General features: G+C 39.2%; 1 protein-coding gene across 7 annotated transcripts in view; it reads left to right on the forward strand.

The window, feature by feature from the left end:
- The first annotated feature begins 3,154 nt into the window (after window positions 1–3,154).
- Window positions 3,155–25,946, forward strand: part of med25 (mediator complex subunit 25) — a 41,022-nt gene continuing 18,230 nt past the window's right edge. For 5 of the 7 annotated variants that reach the window (XM_038297338.1, XM_038297340.1, XM_038297344.1 and 2 more), the window contains exons 1-15: window positions 3,155–3,312; window positions 5,202–5,341; window positions 5,435–5,480; window positions 5,570–5,694; window positions 5,776–5,874; window positions 5,971–6,091; window positions 9,704–9,854; window positions 15,485–15,606; window positions 15,743–15,818; window positions 17,742–17,989; window positions 21,140–21,241; window positions 24,386–24,468; window positions 24,606–24,663; window positions 24,764–24,871; window positions 25,755–25,931. In XM_038297338.1, the coding sequence (XP_038153266.1) occupies window positions 5,217–5,341; window positions 5,435–5,480; window positions 5,570–5,694; window positions 5,776–5,874; window positions 5,971–6,091; window positions 9,704–9,854; window positions 15,485–15,606; window positions 15,743–15,818; window positions 17,742–17,989; window positions 21,140–21,241; window positions 24,386–24,468; window positions 24,606–24,663; window positions 24,764–24,871; window positions 25,755–25,931 (1,641 nt within the window). In that variant the 5' untranslated portion in view covers window positions 3,155–3,312; window positions 5,202–5,216. The remainder of the gene's footprint in view (window positions 3,313–5,201; window positions 5,342–5,434; window positions 5,481–5,569; window positions 5,695–5,775; window positions 5,875–5,970; window positions 6,092–9,703; window positions 9,855–15,484; window positions 15,607–15,742; window positions 15,819–17,741; window positions 17,990–21,139; window positions 21,242–24,385; window positions 24,469–24,605; window positions 24,664–24,763; window positions 24,872–25,754; window positions 25,932–25,946) is intronic. The other 2 variants (XM_038297339.1, XM_038297343.1) reach the window with 2 other exon arrangements.

The raw sequence follows: 25,946 nt of genomic DNA on the forward strand, positions 1-25,946 counted from the left end.
CTAAAATACTGCCGTTTTTGAGCCAGAAAAGGAGGCCATCCAGAAGAGAAAGAGAGGGATTCGATCCAGGAGCACTTGTTCTTATGAGACAATGGGACAGACTCAAGCTTCTTGATGGGGTCCTTTACAGAGTAATCAAAGATCCTTTAAGTAAACAAAGAAGATATCAGTTTGTTCTACCAAAAAGTCTGGAAGTGAAAGCTTTGTGTGGGGTGCATGACTTAGCTGGCCATCAAGGTCAGGCAAGGACAATCTATCTGGCGAGACAGCGCTTCTTCTGGCCAAAGATGGAAAATGATCAGAAATGATGTAAAGTGTTGTCAGAGATGTATACTGGCTAAGACACCAGAGCCTTCCGCCAGAGCACCACTTGAAAGCATCAGAACATCTGCTCCAATGGAATTGGTGTGTTTGGATTTTTGGAGTGCAGAAAACAACCGACAGCAATCTGTAGATGTTCTTGTAGTGACAGACCACTTTACAAAGTTGGCTCATGCCTTCCCATGTGCAAACCAAACAGCAAAACAAGTTGCAAGAAAGCTGTGGGACCATGTCTTCTGTGTGTATGGGTTCCCAGAAAGGATTCACACTGATCAGGGGGCAAACTTTGAGAGTGAACTTATCACAGAGTTATGCAAGCTGTTTGGTGTAGCCAAGTCGCATACTACTGCGTATCACCCAATGGGAAATGGTGGGACCGAGAGGTTCAATAGGACTTTGGGGAATATGCTCCGTTCACTACCTCTCAGAGAAAAAGCCAAATGGCCCCAGCAGATACAGGCATTGACACTTGCATACAATGCAACGATACATGAGACCACTGGTTATGCTCCTTTCTTTCTCATGTTTGGCCGTGTCCCGAGATTACCTGTTGATGTAATCTTTCAACAGGTTCTGCATGATCCAGTAGTGGTTGATTACAGCAGTTATGCCAAAACACTAATGTCCCATTTAAAAGAGGCGGCATGTATTGCTTCAAAACATGCTATGAAGGAACAGGATAAGCAGGCCAGGGAATACAACAAAAAGGTCAAGGGATTTCAACTGAACAAAGGAGATAGAGTCCTCCTTGCTAATAAGGGAGAGAGAGGAAAGAGGAAGTTGGCCAACAAGTGGGAATCAAAAGTCTACAGAGTCATAGACAAGGACCCCAAGACACACATCTACAAGCTTGAAGATGAGAAAGGGGAAGAAAAAGTAGTGCATCGGAACCTCATTTTGGATGTCAGCTTCTTGCCTGTTGAGCCGGCAGATGCTTCTATGAACGAGACAATGTGCAGTTTTGATGAGACTGAGGACGAGTGTTCTATAGCAGAAGCTTTAGGCTCAATGGATGAAGAGGATCCAGGAGATACAACCAAAGCCAGGATACCCAGTGAAACGAGGGTTACCAGTCTTTTTGATCCTGAGGAACATGAAAGTGAGCTGTGCAATAAACAGACAGAAGAGGACAGTGTAGAGTCATTGGTCTTGGGTCATGAATCTTTGGATATACATGAATCTGAGGTTGAGACTTTTGACCTCAAGGAGTGTGATGGCCTAAATGTAACCCAAACAGCAGGCAGCTTAATGGATGGACCTAAAGAAACCATGGACACAGCTGAGGGGGGTCAGGATTCAACTAGTGAGGCCATTAAAAGAGCTGATAGCTCAGGTGTGGTTAGAACACGAGTTGGTAGGGTTGTTAAAAAGGTTGACCGCTTGATTGAGTCCATGGCTCAGAAGCCATTTGGTATCAGGCAGTTTACTGGCTCAGTTCGCAGAACATCACAGTCTCTACTCTCCTTGTTTTAGTAAGGGTGTTATTTTTTTTTTCCTTCTCTTTGCTTATTTTCTTTCCTGGTTGTTCGTTTTGTGAGATGTCTATTATTATGGTTATATGAACGAACGGGACATAAGTAGATGGGTGGTTTGGTGTATTCGGCACCATACTGATCCACGAGAGTTTGAGGTTTGATCACCCTTAAATTTCTTTGGGCCTGTGTTAACAGGTAGCTTCTGCAGTTGATTATAAAGATTGTATTCTTTGGAATAATACCATCCTACTTTTGTCCAGGTGTTGGTTTTCGTGTTATGGGATGAGTTATTTTGTTGAGCAATCAGGATTTTGGTGTCATTCAGGGAGGGTGAATGTAACATGGAAGAAAAAAATTCATTCCACCAAAATTCCTTCATCTTATATTTTTATTAATGTATTCAATTTTGGTTTTACTTTGAAATTATTACTTTAAGGAACGATAATCTGTATAATAGGGGAAAGTTTAATTTTACTTTGGCGGGTATAACCTGTGACATCACTTCCTCCTTCCTCACAATGTTCGTTACTGCAATGGAGGAAGGTGGCTTGATGTCGGCTGGATGTTTTTATTTGCTGCTGAACAGTTTTGTTTCACTCTTTTCAGAATAAACACGCCATTTATTGGCTGACTTGGAGTGGTTGAACGAGAGATTATTACACAACGCAGAGGCCGGTTACACAATATCAAAAGACATGAAACTAACAGTGAAAAAAAAAACAGAGAACCTTAAGTTCATGCCTATAACTTTTAGAGGCTGAGGTGTTTGTAAAATTTAGTGAACAAAGGATGGACTTGACCTAATAAAGATATTTGCTGACATCTACTGGTGATCAGGGGGAACTTTCCCTCTACGTGACTACTAAACAATGTGAAGCAGAGAATAAGAGAATAAACATTTAATTTCAGATTTTTATTTTTTGTCTATATATATATATATATATATATATATATATATATATATATATATATATATATATATATATATATATATATATATATATATATATATATATATATATATATTAAAACTTATTAGTTAAACTTTATCATTTTAAACTTTATGCCTTGCATAAAAATTACATTACACCTTTTTTTCTTTTATCCTTTTTTGTACTATATACACTTTTTTATATTGTTTGTTGTATTTCTATCTTTAATAGCATCTTGGTTTAACTCTCTGTGCCCTACATAAGCTACTGGGACTGGAATTTCCCTTTAAGGAGTAATCCCAAAGGATAAATAAACTTGAGTCAAAATCTAAAAACTAAAAAAGCAGAATCTAGTGGAAGTAACTGACTCTATATCCTCTTCTACTGTAGGTGGCGGTGTTTGCAATCCAATACAAACGAAGAAGAAGTAGCGCTTCGCTTTTGTGGGCGGGTTTCTACGTCATTTCCTTTGAAAATAAAACAAATGGTTAATTTATGCTAACGCTAGCATCACTGCTTTGCGGTTAATTGGTCCACAGACTGATTTTATTCAGGTTGAACGGATCATACGCTTCAACGGAAAGGTTAGTGTACATCACTTTCTGCCTGAGTGATACAGGAATACATTAATGCTGTAATGGTCCAAAGCTCTCCCCTTTGCTAATGCTGAAGAAAAGCTCTGTAGAGTTTCATCCGGCATAAGATGGAGATAAATAAGATATATTTTTTCTTTTCTTTAGTTTAAGCGTAATCTGAAGTTTCAATATAATTTAATCAGCATTTTAATACATTTAACAACACATTATCTGTAATTAATTTAAGCTGGAGCTAAAATAAAGAGCTAGCAATCCTATCGGCTACAATTCTTTGACAGGTAAAACCTGGAAATGATCATTCAAGCCGCCCACTGAGTCTTTAAAGCTCATTTTAAATATAGTTAAATCTTGTTTATTATCAAAACATTATTTAAAACGTATTACTATGCATTACCATTTAAAACAAGCCTCTATCTGAGCTATGACCCAATAGACAAAATTATACTTGAACTATGGCTTAAATATTCAAACTTGGCTTTTACTGGCAATGAATTTTTACTTGGTTACTTTGGCAAAGTGATGGAAATAAGCCAGTTATTTTCTATATTATTGGTATTACTGAAATGGACAAAAAGTAATTGGTTATTATACTGGATTCATTCAGATCACGCATAAAGAAACGCTATAAAACATTTATTATTCCAATCTGGGTAAGACATTCTGTGATCAGTAACAGATGTCCTTAAAATTAGGGCTGGGCAAGTTTACATGAAATTTTCACGTTCATTGATTACACTATTACCCCGATAATTACTTTATCAGGTCACTATGGCAGTGATTAATCAGCCAGAACATGCACATATAGTTTCATACAATACAAGGAAAAAAACAAACCAAAAAACACTAATAATGGCCACCATTATCAACCAGTGAATGTATTGGTCTAACTCTACCAAGTAGGAGGCTGTTAGGAGTATTACAGTAATAAGGGATCATTTGAAATTCATATTTTTGTTGATACAAATTTAGGGCTGAACAATTTTTTTCGAAAAATCAAAATGTTTTTGTTGTTGCTTTATTTTATTTAACCAAAATTTTTATTAAATTAGATTTTTCTTTGCATCCATCACAAGCATGTAGATATTTCCATTAAGGATTTTTACTGTTTTATGACTTTGGCAGCTTGGTTACCAGGAGCATGTCTTGCAAGTCAATGACTGAATGCAATTAACTGGTTTTCCTTGACAGAATTTATCACCAAACAGACTGTATTGTCTCTGTAAAGTTACTTATGACACGTGAATCTATGGAGTTAATTTGGGGCCACAAAGTTTCTTCAAAACATTTTTTTTTTTTTTTTTGAAAAACAAAGGAATCCACTGGGATGGATCTTTGTGCACAACAATTAGGGTGGTAATGTCATCAGAAGAAATGAGACATTGGTAGGAAAACATAATCTTTGGAAACAATACAGATTATAATCTTAAAACCAGCAATCGGCGCATGATTTTACTGTTATTGTTGCATGAAAAAATGCTTACTTCTACTTGCGTGCATGTTAGCTGCAACCAGTGATCGCTGCAACAAACTCTTCCCTTCTGTGTGGCAGCAAACCCAATTTTAGCATTGCCACCTAAAGGGCTGGAGGGAGAAAGTCTATGTCTTACTGTTGTCCAATATAGTCTGACCAAATCGAAATCTCTCTGTGATTTGAAAAATTATATTGCAAATGCTATTAAGTAGAAAAACACTGCTCTACTATGCAGCCCCCTTTGAACCTTGCATTTTGTTTTGTTGATGCATTAAGGTGTGTTTTTGCAACGTGACAAGAACAGGCTTTTCTGAGGTGACAACTTTAGCAGGGCTGGGTTGGCATTAATTCTCCTCCATCTCCATTCAAATAAAATGTTATTTCCTGTCTTTTTTTTTTTTTTAAGAACTCTGCAACCGTCATGGAGACCCCCAGCAAACCTGGCTCCAACCAGGTTGCTGATGTGGTGTTTGTAATCGAAGGGACGGCAAACCTGGGACCCTACTTTGAGTCTTTAAGGAAAAACTACATTCTTCCAGCTATTGAGTAAGTTCCTTCAGCTTTCGGGTCATCTCCTGCTTTCACTTTTTCCTGAATTAATGACTGTTTCGTTTTTTATGTGATCTTTGCCCATCAAAGATATTTCAATGGAGGCCCCCCTGCAGAAACAGATTTTGGTGGAGATGTGAGTGCTTCTTTTATTGCGTTTCACTTTCTGAATGAAATATAGAGTGAAAAGTAAGCATAGCTGCTCCCTCTGTTCTTTCGTCGCAGTACGGAGGGACGCAGTACGGTTTGGTCGTCTTCAACACAGTGGACTGTGCTCCTGAATCCTATGCCCAGTGTCACGCACCGACCAGCTCTGCTTTTGAGTTTGTGTCGTGGATCGACAGCATCCAGTAAATGACTTAATCATTAATCTAAGCTATTGTGTCTCATTAAAGGTGCTAATTGATATCTTATGATTTGATTTTCAACAGGTTTAGGGGGGGAGGAGCTGAGAGCTGCAGCCTGATTGCAGAAGGACTTGCTGTGGCCTTGCAGCTTTTTGACGACTTCAAAAAGATGAGAGAACAAATGTAAGACAGTTTTTTTTTTTTTTTATTCCTCAGAAGCTCTTCCTTTTATGCTCATATTTGAGTTTTATTTAAGCTTTGCTTTGTGCTTTATTCCAGAGGTCAAACACACAAGGTGTGTGTGCTGTTGTGTAATTCTCCTCCCTATTTGCTCCCTGCTGTGGAGAGTGTCAGCTACACCGGCATCACAGCGGATAAACTGGTCCAGATCATTAGAGATGTAAGAGATGTTATTTTCTTTTTAGAAATGCACCGATCTGATATTTTCTGTATCTGACCCGATATCAAAGAAAATTCTAGATCGAAAATGGGCCCGGATCAGTTAAGGACTCATTCTGTATCTATAATTAATTTGAGTAGGGTTAGGAATCACTTAAACAATAGGAAAGTTTAGCTGTCTTTGATTTAATAAACAGTCAATTGATATATATATATATATATATATATATATATATATCCCTCAAAAATTGAAAATGTGAGTAAAAATAAACAAAACCCTTGAAAACTTTGTCGGCCAAAGAAATTCCGTCACAGAATTTTGGACATAATGCTGTATATGGATGCAACTGAAGCTCTGAGAAGGTTGCAAGCACCCGGTTCAATCCCCACAGCCTCCACTCTGGGTTCCTGAGCAAGACCCTTAAAGGAATAGTACACCCAAAACATGATTATCCTTCATTTTCTACTCACCCCCATGCTGAACAACACTCTGGAGTACTTTTTTGATATCTCAAATGCATCTGGAGATCTGGGAGGCTTCTTGCTGTCTGCTGACATTCAAATAATGGAGGTCTATGGTGCCCGAGGCAGAAAGGTCCATAAAAGTCCACCTGAGTGGGTAGCATCCAGAATTTACTCGAAATGAAGTCATTTAGAATGTTTTTAGAGCATAAACAGTAGTGTATAGGATTTCCTGAAAGCGCGTTCACGACGCTACGGAAACCGCGGCAGACCAACCCAGATGAAAGTGCGCATTCAGCTCGGCAAAGAACTCATGCTCTTCCTCAACACTGAAGTCCTCAGACATTTTTCTTTCGTTGTTTCTTTCTTTGCACAGGTAAACAGCACATTTCTTCTTCTACGCTTGCATTATTGGAAGAGCAGACGCTGAATGCGCACTTTCATCTGGTTTGGTCTGCCGGCTTCCGTAGCGTCGTGATCGCGCATGTGCGCGCTTTTAGGAAATCCTATACACTACTGTTTATGCTCTAAAAACCTTCTAAATGACTTTGTTTCGAGTAAATTCTGGATGCTACCCACTCAGGACACTTGGAATACATTGGACGAGCAGTATGGAGGAACATTGACACGTTTTTTGTGGACTTTTATGGACCTTTCTGCCTCGGACACCATAGACCTCCATTATTTGAATGTCAGCAGACAGCAAGAAGCCTCCCAGATCTCCAGATGCATTTGAGATATCAAAAAAGTACTCCAGAGTGTTGTTCAGCATGGGGGTGAGTAGAAAATGAAGGCTAATCATGTTTTGGGTGTACTATTCCTTTAACCCCCGATTACTCCGCGGGCGCTGCACAATGGCAGCCCATCCCCTTGGGGAGCAGTAGGCTCCCCAAGGGGATGGGTTAAATGTAGAGGTAAATTTCTCCAATGTGAGATCAATAAAGTTTAATTATTATTATTATCCTGGTCCTTATCTATCCCTATCACACACTTGATAAATCCTGGAGATTTATGCTTGAGCTGCTGTGTACACATCAGAGAATGATATTTATTAGGAGTTTGGAACCAAACGACACCAAAAAACCTATGTTCATGTTAGAATAAGGCAATAAATGCCAAATATTAATCCTGATACTGTTTATGAAATCATTTTTTGCCCTAAAAAATATATACAGGTGCTGGTCATAAAATTAGAATATCATGAAAAAGTAGATTGATTTCAGTAATTCCATTTAAAAAGTGAAACTTGTATATTATATTCATACATTACATACAAACTCATATATTTCAGATGTTTATTTTGTTTAATTTTGATGATTACAAATGACAACAAATGAAAATCTCAAATTCATCATATCAGAAAATTAGAATATTACTGAAGACCAATAAAAACAAAGGATGTATAGAAATGTTGGCCAACTGAAAAGTATGAACATGAAAAGTATGAGCATGTACAGCACTCAGTATTTAGTTGGGCCTCCTTTGGCCTGTATTACTGCAGCAATGCGGCGTGGCATGGAGTCGATCAGTCTGTGGCACTGCTCAGGTGTTATGATAGCCCAGGTTGCTCTAATAGTGGCTTTTAGCTCTTCTGAATTGTTGGGTCTGGTGTATTGCATCTTCTTCTTCACAATACCCCACAGATTTTCTATGGGGTTAAGGTCAGGAGAGTTTGCTGGCCAATTAAGAACAGGGATACCATGGTCCTTCAACCAGGTACTGGTAGCTTTGGCACTGTGTGCAGGTGCCAAGTCCTGTTGGAAAATGAAATCTGCATCTCCAAAAAGTTGGTCAGCTGCAGGAAGCATGAAGTGCTCTAAAACTTCCTGGTATGTGGCTGCGTTGACCCTGGACCTCAGAAAACACAATGGACCAACACCAGCAGATGACATGGCACCCCAAACCATCACTGACTGTGGAAACTTTACACTGGACTTCAAGCAACGTGGATGAAGTGCCTCTCTTCTTTTCCTCCAGACTCTGGGACCTTGATTTCCAAAGGAAATGCAAAATTTACTTTCATCAGAGAACATGACTTTTGACCACTCACCAGCAGTCCAGTCCTGTTTCTCTTTAGCCCAGGCAAGACGCTTCTGACGCTGTCTGTGGTTCAAGAGTGGCTTGACACAAGGAATGCGACAGCAGAAACCCATGTCTTTCATACGTCTGTGTGTGGTGGTTCTTGAAGCACTCACTCCAGCTGCAGTCCACTCTTTGTGAATCTCCCCCACATTTTTGAAGGGGTTTTGTTTCACAATCCTCTCCAGGGTGCGGTTATCTCTCTTGCTTGTACACTTTTTTCGACCACATCTTTTCCTTCCCTTCGCCTCTCTATTAATGTGCTTGGACACTGAGCTCTGTGAACAGCCAGCCTCTTTAGCGATGACCTTTTGTGTCTTGCCCTCCTTGTGCAAGGTGTCGATGGTCGTCTTTTGGACAACTGTCAAGTCAGCAGTCTTCCCCATGATTGTGTAGCCTATAGAACTAGACTGAAAGACCATTTAAAGGCTTTTGCAGGTGGTTTGAGTTAATTAGCTGATTAGAGTGTGGCACCAGGGGCCATCAATTTTGAACCTTTTCACAATATTCTAATTTTCTGATATGATGAATTTGAGATTTTCATTTGTTGTCATTTGTAATCATCAAAATTAAACAAAATAAACATCTGAAATATATGAGTTTGTATGTAATGTATGAATATAATATACAAGTTTCACTTTTTAAATGGAATTACTGAAATCAATCTACTTTTTCATGATATTCTAATTTTATGACCAGCACCTGTATATTGTACTAGGAGTGATCAGCAGACTTGAACATTGTTGTACACCTACGCCATCTGCTGGTAGTGCTAACTCACTCCTCCAATAACTTTTATTCTTTGTCTTCTACTTCAAAGGACACAAGCCATAACAACCTGATTGAGCTACTGGCATATAAATTGACAAAGTCATAGTCTGAATTTGGCCTCTTCAATACTCTGACACTGCAGAAAGGTTTTGAGAGTTAAAATGGATTAAAATTTGTGTATATATTTGATAATATTAGTCCAGAATGTGAACTATCCCTGTGCTAGTATTTGATTTATTGTAACAGGATCCCAATAGTATTAAGATGTTTGTATGCATATTTTTGTGCGGTTTTTTTGCAGAGGGGAATTAACTTCTCGGTGGTGGCTCCTCGAAAACTCCCGGCCCTGAGGGCTTTGTTTGAATGGGCATCTCCAGGGGCGGTGGAACCTCATCCAGACTACAGCCAGGATCCTTTCCACATGGTGCTGGTCAGAGGCATCTCACTGCCTGGTAAGGGCATAAAATCATCTGTGTTTTCAGGTGTGGAATATTAATCTATCATTAAAGTAGAGATGCTGACTCCAGTTTGGGACTCTGAATGAAAGCCTTCGGCATTGACTTAACTTTGTGTCTGAAAGGCTTAAGGCTTGACTTAAACTCTTGACTTGATTCCAGAAAAGTTAAAAAATGAATTCGAAAAGCTTCCTGGATGGGAAGTGAAACGTCTTCAGACATGGAAACAAAGTCCAGTGGACTTTTTTTTTTTTTATATGTACTTTTTTGGAATGTCTATGACCTGGATGACTGAGAATCTTCACCAGCATTTAGAGGTTTGAGTTTTAGTGACAGTTGTTATTCTCCGGTATTAAAAAATGAAAGGAAGTCTGTTTCGGAGCTGAAGACTGCAGACGCTTCAGATGTTTTACTGTGAAAGGTTGATGATCTCTTAAAATAATCTGTTAACCGTAGCTTAATGATATTGACCAAATAAATGGTTCTGTCATTAAAGGCCGTATTAAATGTAATTGGATCATTTCAGAAAGAAAAAGCCGAAATGACCTCCAGCATTTTCTCATTTTGAAATTAAAACTCTTATTTCAAGGGCCCTTGTGGAAGGAAAGTCAAAGTAACACCACTTCCATTGCTGTTCTTTTTATTTTTTATTTTTCTTGTTGTTCAAAAAAGGCCCGATTATATTAAAGCGTCGTTTATCTGCTTCACCCGTCCCCCACCCCCCTAATCACCATAAAAAAATAATTTTTAAACAAACCAAGCCTATTATTATAGCAATATTAACGGCAGCATGTTTAATCATGCTCAAATAACCAGAACACACATCATAACAACAACAACAAAAAAGAGAAATTTGGTTGAGTAACAAAAACAAAGAGAGAGCTCTGGTGTTAACCTGAGAAGCGCATGCCTACAAAGACTTTCATCCCGTCGCTCTGCATAACACAGCTTCCCTGTTCCTGTCGTAGTACCAGCAAAAAACTGCATGTTTAAGATAAACTGCACCTATAAGAATCACATTAACCAATTAAAAGGTTTTACTGCTCTGTGTGTGAGCATTGACAAGAAATCACATCCTCCTCCAATTTCCCCAACAGCAATGTAGGGATGAAGTTCGCATCAGTGTAGCTGGTGTTACGGTTCAGCACCATGGACAGCACTGTTTGTTTGAAGCAGAGGACAAAGACTAGCTGCTTACTAGAATGCATAGAACTTCCTCTTTAATGCATCTTAAAATGAAGGGCAGAAAAAGACTTCTTCTAATTAAATACATTTTCCTGTGAACACAATTTTTTATTTTTTTTTATTCTCTAAAGTTAAAATTTGAAAGTCATTTTTTACAAAGGAACTGTTTTTTTTTTTTTGTTTGCTTTATTTACAGCAGAGCATTTGTGTACATCTGTAACGTGATGTCAAATTAATTTTTCAGGGTAGGTCCAAGATATTTCATTTTGTTTACCTTCTGGGTCACTGTCTCCAGAAAAAAGCACAGGCTTCCCAGCTTGCAGAGATGCTGGGTTAGATCTGCTCTGGATGTCGAGGATTTGATGTGAATCTTTTATCTTCCGTCATTACAGACCTAAGACTTGACTGGGTGACCACCTCTGTCTAACTCTTAATCTAAAGTTTTTACTAATTTTTTGCTGAAGATTAATTAAGAACAGATGCAAATACAGGTAAGCAGATTGTGAACAATCAAAATTTATTTTTGTAGCACTTTTTAACAACCAGCAGGTAACCAAAGTTCTTAACAAAATGAGTAGAATCACAAGATGGAATAGAAAAAGAAGTGAAGATGGAAAACAGTAAAATCAAAAAGTTATAAAGAAACAAAAAAAGTAAAATAATGAAATTGTCACACTGTTATGTATTAAAAGCCAGCCTGAACATATATGTCTTGAGTTTTGACCTGAAAAGAGCCATATCTTTGGCAGGGTTCCCGCGGGTCCTTAAAAAGTCTTAAAAGGCATTGAATTCTTCAAAATAAAACTAAGGCCATAATTGGTATTAAAATGTCTTGAATCAGTCTTTTGTAGGTCTTAATTTTTAAAACATCATAAATAGGATTATTTTTATTATGATTTATTTTTGTAATCTAAATAAAACGTTAAAATTTACAATAAAAAAACTAAAATAAAATAAAGGCTCGCCATTATTGGTTCCGTCCCGATAGCGGAACCAATAAAAGCGTTGTTACGGCTGGGACATTTGGGAGATGCGCCATTCACTTTTTGTCTGGAAAATACGAGCAAGTGTAAATGTAACGAAAATTGTCTCCAGCCAAGAGTTTTCTCCATGGCTAAAACCAGGGAACATACATGAGGCACAGTGGATTTTGTGCAAGAAGCGATTCAAGCTTAGAACGATGGGAATTAAGACAGTGGAGTCGCACATGTGAAGCACGAAACGCAAAGCATCAAAATCGAGTTACCGAGAAACAGCCGGTATTTCTCAGTTTTGTTCCACCCTTGTCTCTGCAACGCCTCCACTTACCACCAAATCAACTAACGTACTAATAAAACGATACAAAGAAAAATAGCTGCAAAAAAGACTTAGCACTGGTTATGTTGTGGCTTTAAAACTGATTTGTTTTGTTCCCTGCTAAAACAAAGTTTGTGAATTCAGTTAAATATTTGTTCAAATATATCTGTCTATATCTGTGTGTTTTTAGCTTTCTTCCTGTATGGGAAGCTTTTCAAAATTTGAAACATTAGTGCAGTGGTTTATGTTAAAATAAACCTTTGGGTTAAGTTGTTGCAAGCAGGTTTTTCTTGTGAATTTGATCTTAAATTTTTATTTAAAGTGGCATTAAAAACTCTTAAAAAGTCTTGAATTTAACTTGCCTTATGCTGTAGGAACCCTGCTTGGGTAGCTTGTTCCAGAGTTGTTCCAGCGTCTCTAGGCAGCAGCTGCAAAAGCCTGATCACCCCACTGTTCTTACCTTGCCCTTGGGACTTCTAAAACCAACTGACGTAAAGCCGTTTGTGCTCCCGCAAAGTTAAAATTTTGGAGGAATACTCTGGGGTGAAACCATTTAAAGCTATAAAAAACAACAATAAAAAGTATTCTAAAATGCACCGGCAGCCAATGCAGGGTGTAGAGAACGGGGTTGATGTGTGCGCGTCTAGATGTATTTGTTAGAAAGCGAGCAGCATTATTTTCCCCAAGTTGAAGGCCTAAGATGGACGTCTGAATCAGACCAACAAAAAGAGCATAACAGTAGTTCAACCTTGAACTAATAAAAGCCTGAAAGCCCTTTACTAGGTAGCACCTGCTCAGAAAAGGCTTAACTTTAACCAGCAGCCGAAGCTGGAAGAAGCTCATTTTAACATTACTGATCTACTTATTGAATTTCATTCTGAAATCAAAAGTAACACCAACATTTTTGACAGCTGATGTGTAAGATGCTGAAGCTCCCAAACACAGTTTTGATTGAAACAGATGGCATTTTTTGTTAGACATTTTATTCTTATTAAAATTCTTGTACTCTTCATCTTCCTCTTTCCAGACACCCGATCTAGCTCTGCTAGGTGAAGTCCAAGGCTAGTCGAGAGACATAGTCCCTCCAACCTTCCCTGGGCCATCCCAGTGGGACGTGCCTCTCCTTGAACCTTAACGTTATGGAGGGATTTCAGAGCTCAGATGTTCCCAGAAGCTATGTTGTCAGGGGTTTATATGCCCCTGTTAGGAGGTTCTAAGCCCACCACCTGCAGGTGGAACCATGAGGGACTGTGCTGAGAGGATTTAGCAGCAGTCAGAGGGCAGCAGTCAGAGGTTGAGACCTCAGCGACCTCATCCACTATCGCTTAAACTGGTTTATTTAAATATACAAAAGAAATTTTTTTAAGAAAGCTGAAAAAAAAAAAAAAATACTATGGTAAAAAAAGTTAAATAAAACAAAAAGTAGGAAAGGCCTCCAGGATTTGAAGTATTTGCTCATTATTTAGACCCAGTTATTTGAATATGATGTGCATAATTTATAATACCATATTTTCGGCACTATAAGGCGCACCGGATTGCAAGGCGCACCTTCAATGAATTACCTATTTTAAAACTTTGTCCATATATAAGGCGCACCGCATTATAAGGCGCATACAATAGATGCTTCAGTAGAGGCTGGGGGTTACTTTATGCATCAATTAGATGGAGCTGCGCTAAAGTCAACAAAACAGTCCGATAGGTCAGTTCAACTTTATTAATAGATTACAAACCAGCAGAGTTTAAGGTATAACATGTAGTGCAATGTTAATACACCCCACATAGTGGGGGGGGGGGGACTTTTCCTCGAAATAGTGCAAAGCGATAACAATATATCAATAACTCAATGTTGCTCAAACGTTAATATCACACAACACACAAAATAAACACGTAAAGATTTACTAAGGTATTCCTCATCCACAAATCCCTGGAATTCTTCTTCGGTGTCCGAATTTAGCAGTTGGGCGAATACGGGATCCAACATTCCCGGCTCCGTCTTTTCGAAGTCGTCATTGATCGAGTCAGTGTCGCTGCTGCAGTCTAGCAGTTCAGTGACAATTCCTGCCTTCCTGAAAGCTCAGACCACAGTTGAGACTCGGCGGCTGCTTACCGTAGTTGCCATATAAAAGGCGCACCGGATTATAAAGCGCACCGTCGGCTTTTGAGATAATTTGAGTTTTTTAGGTGCGCCTTATAGTGCGGAAAATACGGTAAATCTATTTTAGACAACAAACAGGGTTTGCTGAAACTTAAAATCAAGTGTCTGCGTGCTGACACTGAGTGCTTTAAATTCACAGATTTAGACAAACTTAATGAGTGATTGAATAATGTTTATGTATCTGTGATGTTTCAAAACATCAGCGGATCTGTTCATGTTGCGTAGGTTGCTACATGTCTCTGGTCCACTATTTCTGAGAGCTCTGTGGCTCTTATAAAAACAGGCTGAAACAAAACCCAGCAGGTCTACAACACAGGCCTGTGTGCCACATGTTGACCTTCATTACATCTTTTTATTTTCTGTGGTTACTCTAAGGGACGCAGCTGCTGCACCGCTCTCCCTGGCGTGTTATCACTTGCTACCTTGGGTAATTATTTTGGGATTATTTAGTCTAGCACTTTAGGAAGCTTCCACCTCATTTGGGCAAACTGTGTGTGCTCACTTCGTCGTCTGCTGTGCCTTCATAAAATTGGACAGCAATTTTGCATTTCTCTGCCAAAAAGAAACCAAAAGAAAAAGAACTCTATCTTGGTGTAAGCCTGAGGAAAAAGCGTTCTTTACATTTCTCTATATCATTAAAATCTTAACTAATATGTTCATTTTATATTTATTTGCTCAGTGAGTTTTTTTTTGGTAAAAGGAGGCCTAAATGATTGCTGTCAGTCGGCTGATTTATTTAATAAAACCTCATCTTTCTTTTATGAACTGTGAGGTTTTCTTTTAATCATGATATTGCTACTTTTGAGATGTTCATTTTCACACCTTAATTGCTTTTTCACAATTTAGCTGCACTTTAGTTATTCCTTTGAGGTTTTAGCAGCCTAACAGAGGAAGTTAGTCATTCCTAACTGTTGCTTCTATTTTCAGTGCGTAGGAGTGAGGAATAAATGAGCCTTTCTGATGTTTTGTCTCATGGAAATATCTTTATTAGTTTCCGCAGGCGGAGGACCACCTCACAAACCAGTCCTGCCTCCTCAGCCGCTGCCTGGCAGCCAGTCTGTCGTTGGAGCCTCCCAGCCCCCCCCACCCATTAACCCCACACACCCTTATCAGGTAACGGGCGAGCAGCTCCCTTCATGCTAATTCCTGTCACCTGCTTATTGGCTGGCTCCCAGAACTTGGTGTTTATGTTTTCCTCTGTAAAATGTTTGACGCCGCATTTGTGTGGTTTTTAATCTGCTTCCTGCAGAATCCGGCCCCCATGACTCCTGCTCAGGTGGCTGCACAGATGGCCGTGGATGCAGCCAACAACCAGAAGAATCGCTGTAAGTTAACAGGAGGCGCTAAGCTTTTGAGAATAATTAATTTTCGCCAAGATTTGTTTTGCATTTCTTCCATGTTTTTCTGCCATATCTGGGATTGTTTTTTATGCAGTTCCTTTTTTGCTCTTAGGAAAAGTCAGTTATGTTTACTACAGTCACAACATATGTAAAAGTTTGAAGTTGTTAATGAGTAAAATTTAGTTAGGCAAAAAATAAAATGCCTTAAAAAATTAAGTTTGATCAAAATCTGACGGCAAAATTGTGCCGTAACATTCTTAGTAACACAAAAGGCTATTTATCTCTAAAGAAAGGCTAATAATACATCCAGTTTTTAACTTCATGCCTGAGCTTTAGAACGAAAAAAAAAAAAAAAAAAAAAAAATATATATATATATATATATATATATATATATATATATATATATATATATATATATATATTTTAGAGCAAGGGTAACCAATTAAAAATCAGCGGCGGCTGAATAAAGAAAATCAACAACCAGTAAACGTCCGGAGACAATTTTGATTATAATCTGTTACTTTAAACTGAATTTAACACTGATATAAAGTGCAGGTGTTTATGCATCCATGTTATGCATTATCATTTTAAATAAATAGCGGAACTGACCATTTATTTTTAAAATTTTATTTTATTTGACCAATTTTTTTTTTTTTTTATGGCTTAATGAGAAAGTGGGCTGCCCTGCAAGGCTTTAACACTGGGTTTGAATGGAGACAAAGACAGATTTTCATCACTAAAACATTAGCTAACAAAAAAATAATAAAACAGCTCCTACCCCATGCAGATTAGCTGCTAAAAGATCTATTAAGGCCCGTCCACACGAAGTCAAAACGAACACGAAACGCTGATATTTTCCAAAACGTTTGTCGTAAAGACGGAGACGTAAAATAAATGTGATCGTCCACACGAATGCATGAAAATGCTGCAAAATGTATGCCAGGCCTGTAAGTGGCGCTGTGGTGCCAAAGCAAAAATAAGCGACGAAATGTTGGGCATGCGCACTAATATTTATACATGGTTGCCCTGCGGGTCCATTTTTGTGGTTAAGTCAAATTCAGGTGCTGACCTATGTCGTCGATATTGCTCTGTTCTTCCTGGAGATATTCCAGAAGAAGAAGATTCTGTTGTAAGCCCGACAGCAGGGTGAGTAGCATTAGCAGCAACCATTCAACACAGTACGGCGCCATTGTTGTTGTGATACTGTGTCGCGCATGCGTGTTTAGAGGCGACGCTATGACGCATGTGTGTAAAGAAAAAAAAATGCGGTTAGAGCTTAAAGATGGAAACGCGAAAACGGCGTTTCAGAATCTTCCCACTCTGAAGGCTTAATAAAAAAAAGATCGTTTACAGACCCCCGAAACGCCGGCTTCGTGTGGATGAGAGGCTGGTTTGGTGAAAAATTTGTGCTTTTAGGCCAGGGTTCGGCTTAGTGTGGACGGGGCCTTAGTCTCAACTCTAAGCTGGAGTCATCGGATCCCCCTCCCCAATCAGAGAAAGTGGGCATGTGTTTTTATAGTGCAGGCACAGGGCGGTTATGGGAGCTGCTTCCTGGAGGGGGCCTTCTGACGTAGATTTCCTCCATCCGCTCGTTTTCAAAGGACAGGGAGGGGCTGCTGCTCATACAGCAGAACTGATGAGGATTAATTAGAGAGGCAGGAATCAAGCGAAACAATATTGTGCATGATTTTAATGAAGGAATACCACTATATAACGGTAAAAAAAAGTTAATTTTGCATGATATAGACCCTTTAAGATAAATTACTCCGTTGCTTTCATGTAATCAAAACATAAGTGACGTATCCCTGTTCCACTGCATGTACCAGTCTGTAGCATCCGCAAAGCAACAGCTCAGTGTGGATACTTGCACCTTTGCATCACTGTGTGATTGGCCCAACTTATTGAAGTAGGGCTCCCTCCAGTTACAGGGATGGCCAGTGCAGGCGGGCCTCCCTTTTCGAACCCGCCGCCCATCTCTTCGGTCACTGGGTTGAAGCACACTCCACCCAACAGCCAGCCAATGATGCCGCAGCAGGTCCCTACCAATCCACAGCAGCCTGTGCCAACCCCAGGACAGCCGGCGGCCAATCAGCAGGCACAGCAGCAGTCGCAGCCCACAGCAAATCAGCCCACGCCACAGTCAGCACAGCCCATCGTAAGTTCATTTGACTGTATGATCTGGTTGAACTGTAAAGTGCCTTGAGATGACATGTGTTGTGAATTTGGCGCTATATAAATAAACTGAATTGAAATTGAATTCATTTAGAACCAGGTCACTTCTCTAAGAATTGAAAACTTCTTATTTTGGTTGCAAAGACTGAAATGTGTCAACTAAGTTATAATTAGGTTAAAAACAGTAAAGTTTACAGTAAGAGATGCTTATTTCATTCTGTTGTTGTGTTTTAAACATCATATTCCAGAACTTATCCTAAGTTTTATATTTAATTTATATTTAAATTGCCTTTTTAATTTTTTTTATTTTTATTTGGGAGCGACGGTGAGACTAACTGGTCAATTTAAACTGTTTCTGAACAGATTCTTTAAAATGATGCCATCATTGTTTCCTAAAACAAACGCTCAACACAGTCAGAGGAAAACCACATATGCTTGTAAACTCACTAAGAGTTGTTTTTTTTTTTAGGTTATTTCCTTTATTGCTTTTGTGCTTTTAGGAGAACCCATCGGACTATATGTCAGTTTTTCCAGTTGATTCTTTACCAGGTTTTTCGTCTGATCTGTAAAAATACCAATCAGTTTTTATTTATAGAGCAATATCACACACAGCAAAGTGACTAAAGGACTTCACAGATAGAATAAGCAGTAAAATAGTTAAAGCAAGAGTAATAAAACCCATTACAGAGTAAAGTAAAGCAATAAAAGCAAAAGTGGAGATGATAACATTGCCGGCCTAATGCTCCTGCTCCACAGAATTAAAAGCCACATAAAAGTGATGAGTTTTTAAAAGAGATTTAAAGTTATAGGGAAGTCATATTTAAATGTGAAATCATTCTGGCTTAAATGTATATAAATGTACTCTTTATTAGACAATATTTTCCCAAAGGTTAAAAAATTTATATTTAAAGAAAAATAGTTATTTTTTTGTTATCTTATGCAAGCCAGTTAGTTATACGTCATTTTGAACACCTAAATTTGGCCAATCATATAACAACGGTCATCTGTCAATCTAATGTTTTTCGTCATAGCATCTTGATTCATATGTTGCAGCTAATATACGCAACAATTTAAATACGAAATAAGAATCATTATTTACTTTACCCTTGAGTTACGTCCTAGTGTTCACGGTAATGGACGTCTGTGTCTTCGGCAGGCGTAGAGCTAACAATGTAGTGCTACTTGGTCCCAATGTAATTTGCCATTTGGAACATACTAGCACTAAGTCGCTAACTGGTTAGCAAGATGCTTCTGAGACACCGGCCACAACCAAACTTGCTTGCGAACCTTCCGCCACAACAATCCCCTTAATAAACGACCAATCACATTCACTTTATTCACTCGTGTAAAGTCGGGCACAACTCGGGAGAATTCAGAAATGCAACGGTTGGAACATCCGCTTCCATACGATTTTAAAAACGTCCAGATTTCTGGTTGACCTTTTATGGAGAGAGGGAAACATCTGCAGTTTAGGGGATACGACTGAAAAAGTTTGGTGTCTTTCAGTCACTTGTTTAGTCCTCAGAACCACTAAAAACTTTTGTTTAGACCTCTGTGACTAGGACTGGTTTATGTTTATGTCCAGTTTGGAGAGATGTTAGTTTTCTTAATTAGTGGTCAGAATGTTAAAGCTCTTAGGTTTATACATAGTCTTGCTTCCTCTCGGCTTGCAAATAACTGATAGGATTAGAGTGGAGCTTAGCTTTAAACCTTTTTTACAAATGTAAACATGCAAAGGAGGTCATGCTTTTGTATCCAGCCCCCTGAATCACAGTAGTTTGTAAAACTGCACCCAGCTCAACTGTGTTAATGTCTGAACTTTGAATTGAACATCTTAACCCATGAATATACGGTTGCCAGCTTATCTGGCAGGTTTACTTCCTGGACTGCCCTTTAGCCGTCTCCATTCATTATGTTCAGCATTGCTGTATGTAGGGGAAATTTTTTATAAACAATGCTGCACTAATTTTTCACAGTATTTAGATTTTTGTTTGTTGGTGTGGAAATTTAGATGTTCTCACCTGATCAAAACAGATGAGTTAAAGTGTTTGCTGTATTTTGACCATACAAAGTCTCTAACGGCGTTCTTCTTGCCATTCTGACAGGGTTTCCACGGGTCATTAAAAATCATTAAAAGCCATTAAATGTGATCATTCTGGCATTTAAAATGCTTTCTTTAAAAAAAAAAGTCAGATATATTATATCGCGATATGTTTGTGCTAACATGCTTCATATAGCCGTACATTCAGAAAAGAACCTTGAGGCGGAGAAAAAGCTAGAAAATGGGGAAAATGCTCATTTCAACAAAAGTGACTAGAGAAAGAGGAATTCGGGACATGGCTGCAGCCTGACGACGGGTACTTGTTGATGGCATTAAAAGTATTTCTAAGAGCATTAAATTAGAGTTACTCATTCCTGTATAAACCTTGCATGATTAGAGTTTTTAAAGTTATGTAGAGGGGGGTGAATACGAATTATTCAGCGCTGTATTTGGGAAATATTACATAACTGAAACCAATTAGGATGGAATAGGACCAGTTTGTACACGTTTAGTTAAAGGCACTCCAGTGCCTCACATTAGTGTTGGAGCTGATTCCACGGTGCGGGTTCGGCATTATTAAACACACACAGATGGAGTGGTGCATTGCCTTTTGTTTGTCCATATTAATTACTTAAGTGGGAACTGTGGCAGGTTAATGAGACTGCCTGACTGTTAAACTGGTTGCTGCTTCTAATGGGTCTCCCTGGAAGAGGACAAGTCATTTCTCAGTGGACTCACTCTGTCTAAATGACAGACAAATGAAAGACAAAATGAGATTTTAGATCCAAAAAAAAAAAAACCTAACCAGATCTTTAATTTCTGCTGCTGCTGATGCCTCTAGCGGAGTCCGGAGACTCAAACGTTTTCTGAACTTTAATGTCAGAATGAATTATAAACTCGCTCCTGCCTGTTTAAACCCAAACAATGTTTTCCTAAAGATCACAACAAAACAGGTTCTGTTGTTCAGTAGCAAAATTCAGTGTTTCTTCTATGTTACTTCTGTTTTTTCAGCAAAGCTAAGGTAGTTGTGTGTTTTCCCTTTTAATTAAAATGTATATATCACTATAACTCACCCGGTGTTTCTCTCCCTAGGCGGGTGTTCCTGGAAGTCAAGGTAATGCAAACAACATTGGACAGCCTCAAGGGGTGGCCAACAAAGTTGTGGCCTGGAGCGGCGTTCTGGAGTGGCAAGAGGTAAAAAAAACAAACAACGGACTATAAATTTTCTGTCTTTATTTTTGCAAACGTAGGAACAGCTCTAAATAAAGATTGCCCTCACTATATTTTCAACGTTGCTGTTAACATGAAGCTTTAAGCGTGTGCACCTTTTGCCACAGTCTCATTTTTATTGAAAAAGGAAAGACGTTTCTTAAAACTGATTATCCTTATTGAAAGTGTTTTAACGGCAAATAGGAAATACTTTTTCCTTCCACAACATTTTCCATTTATATGCTTGGAGTGCAGGATGATTTTAACATTTTGAACATTTGAAATGTAATTTGGAATTACCGTAAATTCCGGACTATAGAGCGCACCTGATTACAAGCCGCACGCTCTAATTTTAGAAAGAAAATCAATTTTGTACTTTTATAAGCCGCACCGGATTTTAAGCCGCAGGTTTTCCACGTTGTATGAGATATTTACAAATAAAGATATTACACGTGAGCATTTTTTTAACGTTTGATTTAATCTGTATGATAAAACAAACAAATACGGTGCATATTATGGATGCTTTTTTTTTTTTTTTCAATCTACCTGTAACACATTTAAATATACGTATCTGTCGGTAACATGCAAATAACGCTGCATATACCGCTACTTTTAATTGAACAACGCACAGAACATTGCAGCCAACCAGGAAAAGTCATTAATCACTTTCTTCTTCCTCCTGCGCACTAAAACCCTCAAACTCCTCTTCCTCGGTGTCTGAATTGAACAGTTTCAAGATGCTGTCACTGACTTCAGTCTCATCCTTGTCGCTCTCACTTGAGCACTCGCGGTCCTCTTCATCCCGCAGTAGCCCAGCCTTCCGAAACCCGCCGGTGATGCTGGATGTTTTCAAACGGCTCCACGCATTGAGAACTGTGAATACTCATCAATTTTATTGGTCTGTTTTTCGCACCATGAAAAAAACCATGTATTAGCCGCACTGTATTATAGGCTGCAGTGTTCAAACAGCGGGAAAAAAGTAGCGGCTTATAGTCCGGAATTTACGGTAATTGATTTTATTTATTCATTCCATTTCACATTTAATTTTGCACTTTTTCCTTCCACTCAACTTTCCACAAATATTCTTGGATGCGGCACTTTTGAGTCTGGTTTTTCTGTGGTGAGGATCCTTGTGTGTTCTGAGGTCCGCAGTCCTCTCTGATTTCATTGGCGTAACTTGTAACCTGACTCCGCCAGATGGATTTGCTCCCGTTGAAGCAATTTAGGGAAGGGGCGAAAATACTGGTTAGCTGATTGGCCTATGTTGGTGATAGACGGGCCAAATAAACCAATCAGATCAACGAAGCATATGACGTACTAACAGAGCGACAACGAAAACACAACCACAAGCTCAAACTCTTGCCGAAACCAGTCGGGAGGAGAGCAAAAACATCTTTTCCTCTGAGAAAAGCCTCCAGAGCAGTGTTTTGCTCTTCTTTCAGTGAAGAAATACTCTGTAATTCCGATAAAACTTGCTCGATAGCCACGCTAACGCTAGTTTCATCGGCTGAAGCCGCCATGTTCTTTAGACTGAACTGTCGCGCTTCTCCTTGCGTCACACCTCAACCCGCCTCAAAGCCAACGCAGATTGGACGTTCGTTTGGTGAACGGCTCCAAATTTTCTTTAACGGAAAGTAGCCAGACTGATCTGCGAGTGAAACCTTGAAAGCTCGCAAGATCAGGATGGTCTCACGAGGCTAGGTAACTTGACTTTAAAAGAGAAATTCTGTATTAATAAAAAAAAAAATTTAAATAACCTTATATTTAGATTTAACTTTTAATCATACGTTTAAAAAAATTGTTTTTAATTGACAGAAATGAGCTGTTAAAAGATATCGCTCCTTAACTTAAATGAATGCAAATGAAAGCAGTTCTGAGGTGCTAATGCATCTTTTCAAATTATTTATAAAGTAGAAAAACTTTTTTTTTTTTAAACATTTGGTGCTTTAATGGCAGCAATCAGTGTTGCTCCAGTTGATTTTCTAAATCTTTTACTCCCTGGTGATTAATATGAATGCTATAGGGAGGGAAACATGATGTAATCATCACTGATGTCCTGCAGCCACCATCCTGCAAAGTCCTAATAAATCCCCCCGTTATTGATTACTGTACACTTTGATTAATCACGCATCATTTACCGTCCTGCGTTCACTGGTTTAGCACAAGGTCAAATCGATTGAGTTTACTGTGCAGAACCAAGAAGTTGGATGCGGATGGCGTTTATGTGACACTCGTGAGGGACACACTATATGTTCGCACTGGGCGGCGAGAGTCTGATCAATCGTCTCCATCGACTGTCGGCTCATCCTCCCTCATCTGTTTGTCAGAGTTATAGAAGCCAGTTAAATGGATAGGAATAAGATGGAGAAGTTAACGTGAAGTCTAAATCCATAAACAGCCGTACAGGTCAAATTGGGAGCGTGAAGCATTGCTCTTAATCTACGATTTCCTCCTCCAGTTAACTCATCTGGCTCTCCTGTTTAGAATTGATTATTTGCTGGGGGCAGTTTGTATATTTGGGATGAATTACTCTGCAGTCTTTGGAGAAAGTAATTGTTGATAAAAACAAAGGATTGGATGTTTGTCAGAGCGCAGCGTCAACAGCGCAGTGGGATCTGTGTAGGTTTCTCTCTCTGTAGGATTCTCTCCTAGTAATCAAGCCCTGATTTAGGGCAGGAAGAATTGTTTTGTTACTGTCTACAGCTCTGCTCTACGTCCTTTCTGCCTTAGCCAGCACTTAAAATAAATTACCCATTTGTCTTCACCGCAATAAATCTGTAATTGAGTACAGTGGACCTGACTAATGTGTGATTGATTAATCATTTATCCTGTATTGATGCCCTGAAGATGAGACTTGGCGGTTCTCCCGTTGGGACTTTTTGTAATTGCTTCTCCTGATTGGGGTCACTGACAAAGGTTTGATCTGGACAAACTGCATGTCTTTTACCTCAGCAGTGTTCACCGCCGCGCCTCAGAGACTCTACAAGTCCCAGGGTTTAGTTCTGCAGTTCATTTCTCAACTGCTTCCACTCCTAATACAAAGGAGAACAATCTCCAAATCAGGTTTAGGTTTAATTTCAATTTCTCAGCCCTACTAAACATTTCACTGTTTGTTTCTTTCTTCTGCAGAAGCCCAAAGCTTCGTCTATGGATTCAACCAAACTGACACGTTCTCTGCCGTGCCAAGTTCACGTCAACCAAGGAGAAAATCTGTGAGTAGCTAAAGCTTGGGTTAAGCCTTTGACTTCAGTCTGCAGGGCTTCCGGTAGGCTTGCCCTGTAGAACGAAGCCAGTCTTCTGTCCCACGCTATCCTTCTATTTTCTGATGAACGTGACATTTCCTCTGCAGCAACACAGACCAGTGGCCCCAGAAGCTCATCATGCAGCTGATCCCACAGCAGTTACTGGTGAGCCGAACTTTTTATTTTCACTTCTTCTTGCTCTGCTTTTTACGCAGAAGAAGCTTGTTAGCTGATGCTGAATGATGCTCTGTTGGTTTTCCTTCAGACGACTTTAGGTCACCTGTTCAGAAACTCTCGAATGGTTCAGTTTCTCTTCACCAACAAAGACATGGAGTCCCTGAGGGGCCTGTATCGAATCATGGCCAATGGTTTTGTGAGTATTCATTTTTTTCCTCTCTTGTTAAACCTTAAATGCGTTTCATTTTGTTGTTCGTAATGAATCGGGTTCCTCCTCTGTCCACTAGGTGGCCTGAACATGATTCCTTGTTCCAGTTTTCAAATATAAAGAGGTGCTTACTTGCCCTCTAAGCTTCTTGATTTTAATCCAAATTATAATTTTCGATTTTCCTTCATTTCAGATAGAAATTTTTTGTTGTAAAACATTAATCAAGGCGTAAAGGTTTACTAGAAGGAGAACAGGCAAGGCAGGTGCAGGATTTGGCCAAGCTGTCCAGTATATTTAATTTGTACTCCACAGAAGGTGCATTATAAATTTATATAGTTTGTATTCGTTTTGTGAAGCAGCCAGGTGCCTTTCCAAGATTCTAATGTTTTTGGTTCTCTTTTATCTTTGGGGAAAGACAGGAGATGCTGAGTGTGACTGAAAGGGACCACAAACTTAACGTCCTTCTGTTCATGTTCTAAAGAGTAGTATTTAGAAAAAAAAGAACAATTATACATTTAATAAAGACATGGGTACATTTATTATCAGATTTAAGAAGTAGAAGAGATGACCACCAGTGGCATAAATGGTTGGATAAAGAGTAGCATAACAAAAACAAAGAATGTAGCTCTACACATCCTGGACAGAAATCAGCTTCTCACCCTTTCTCTAAGGCTGAGTCGGCCGAGTAGGCGAATACAGCAACCGACCCCCTACCCAGAGGGAGGGAACAGTCCACCTTCTTTGGTTTAGCACAGTAAAATAAAAATCCCTCCCCGTTTTAGAAGTTAGCTTTTTTTTTTTTAACAACGTCGTAAAAGGTGTGAATAGATGTATTTATATTCCAGGCATGTTTATTTTTTTCTTTCTACAGGCAGGCTGTGTGCACTTTCCTCACACAACCTCTCCGTGTGAGGTGCGGGTGCTGATGCTGCTGTACTCCTCTAAGAAGAAGATCTTCATGGGCCTCATCCCCAACGACCAGAGCGGCTTCGTCAACGGCATCCGGCAAGTGATCACCAACCACAAGCAGGTCCAGCAGCACAGAGCGGTGAGTGGAAGGCGG

Source organism: Cyprinodon tularosa, unplaced genomic scaffold, assembly GCF_016077235.1.
Source record: "Cyprinodon tularosa strain WSP-4 unplaced genomic scaffold, ASM1607723v1 ctg386, whole genome shotgun sequence".
NCBI lineage: Eukaryota > Metazoa > Chordata > Actinopteri > Cyprinodontiformes > Cyprinodontidae > Cyprinodon > Cyprinodon tularosa.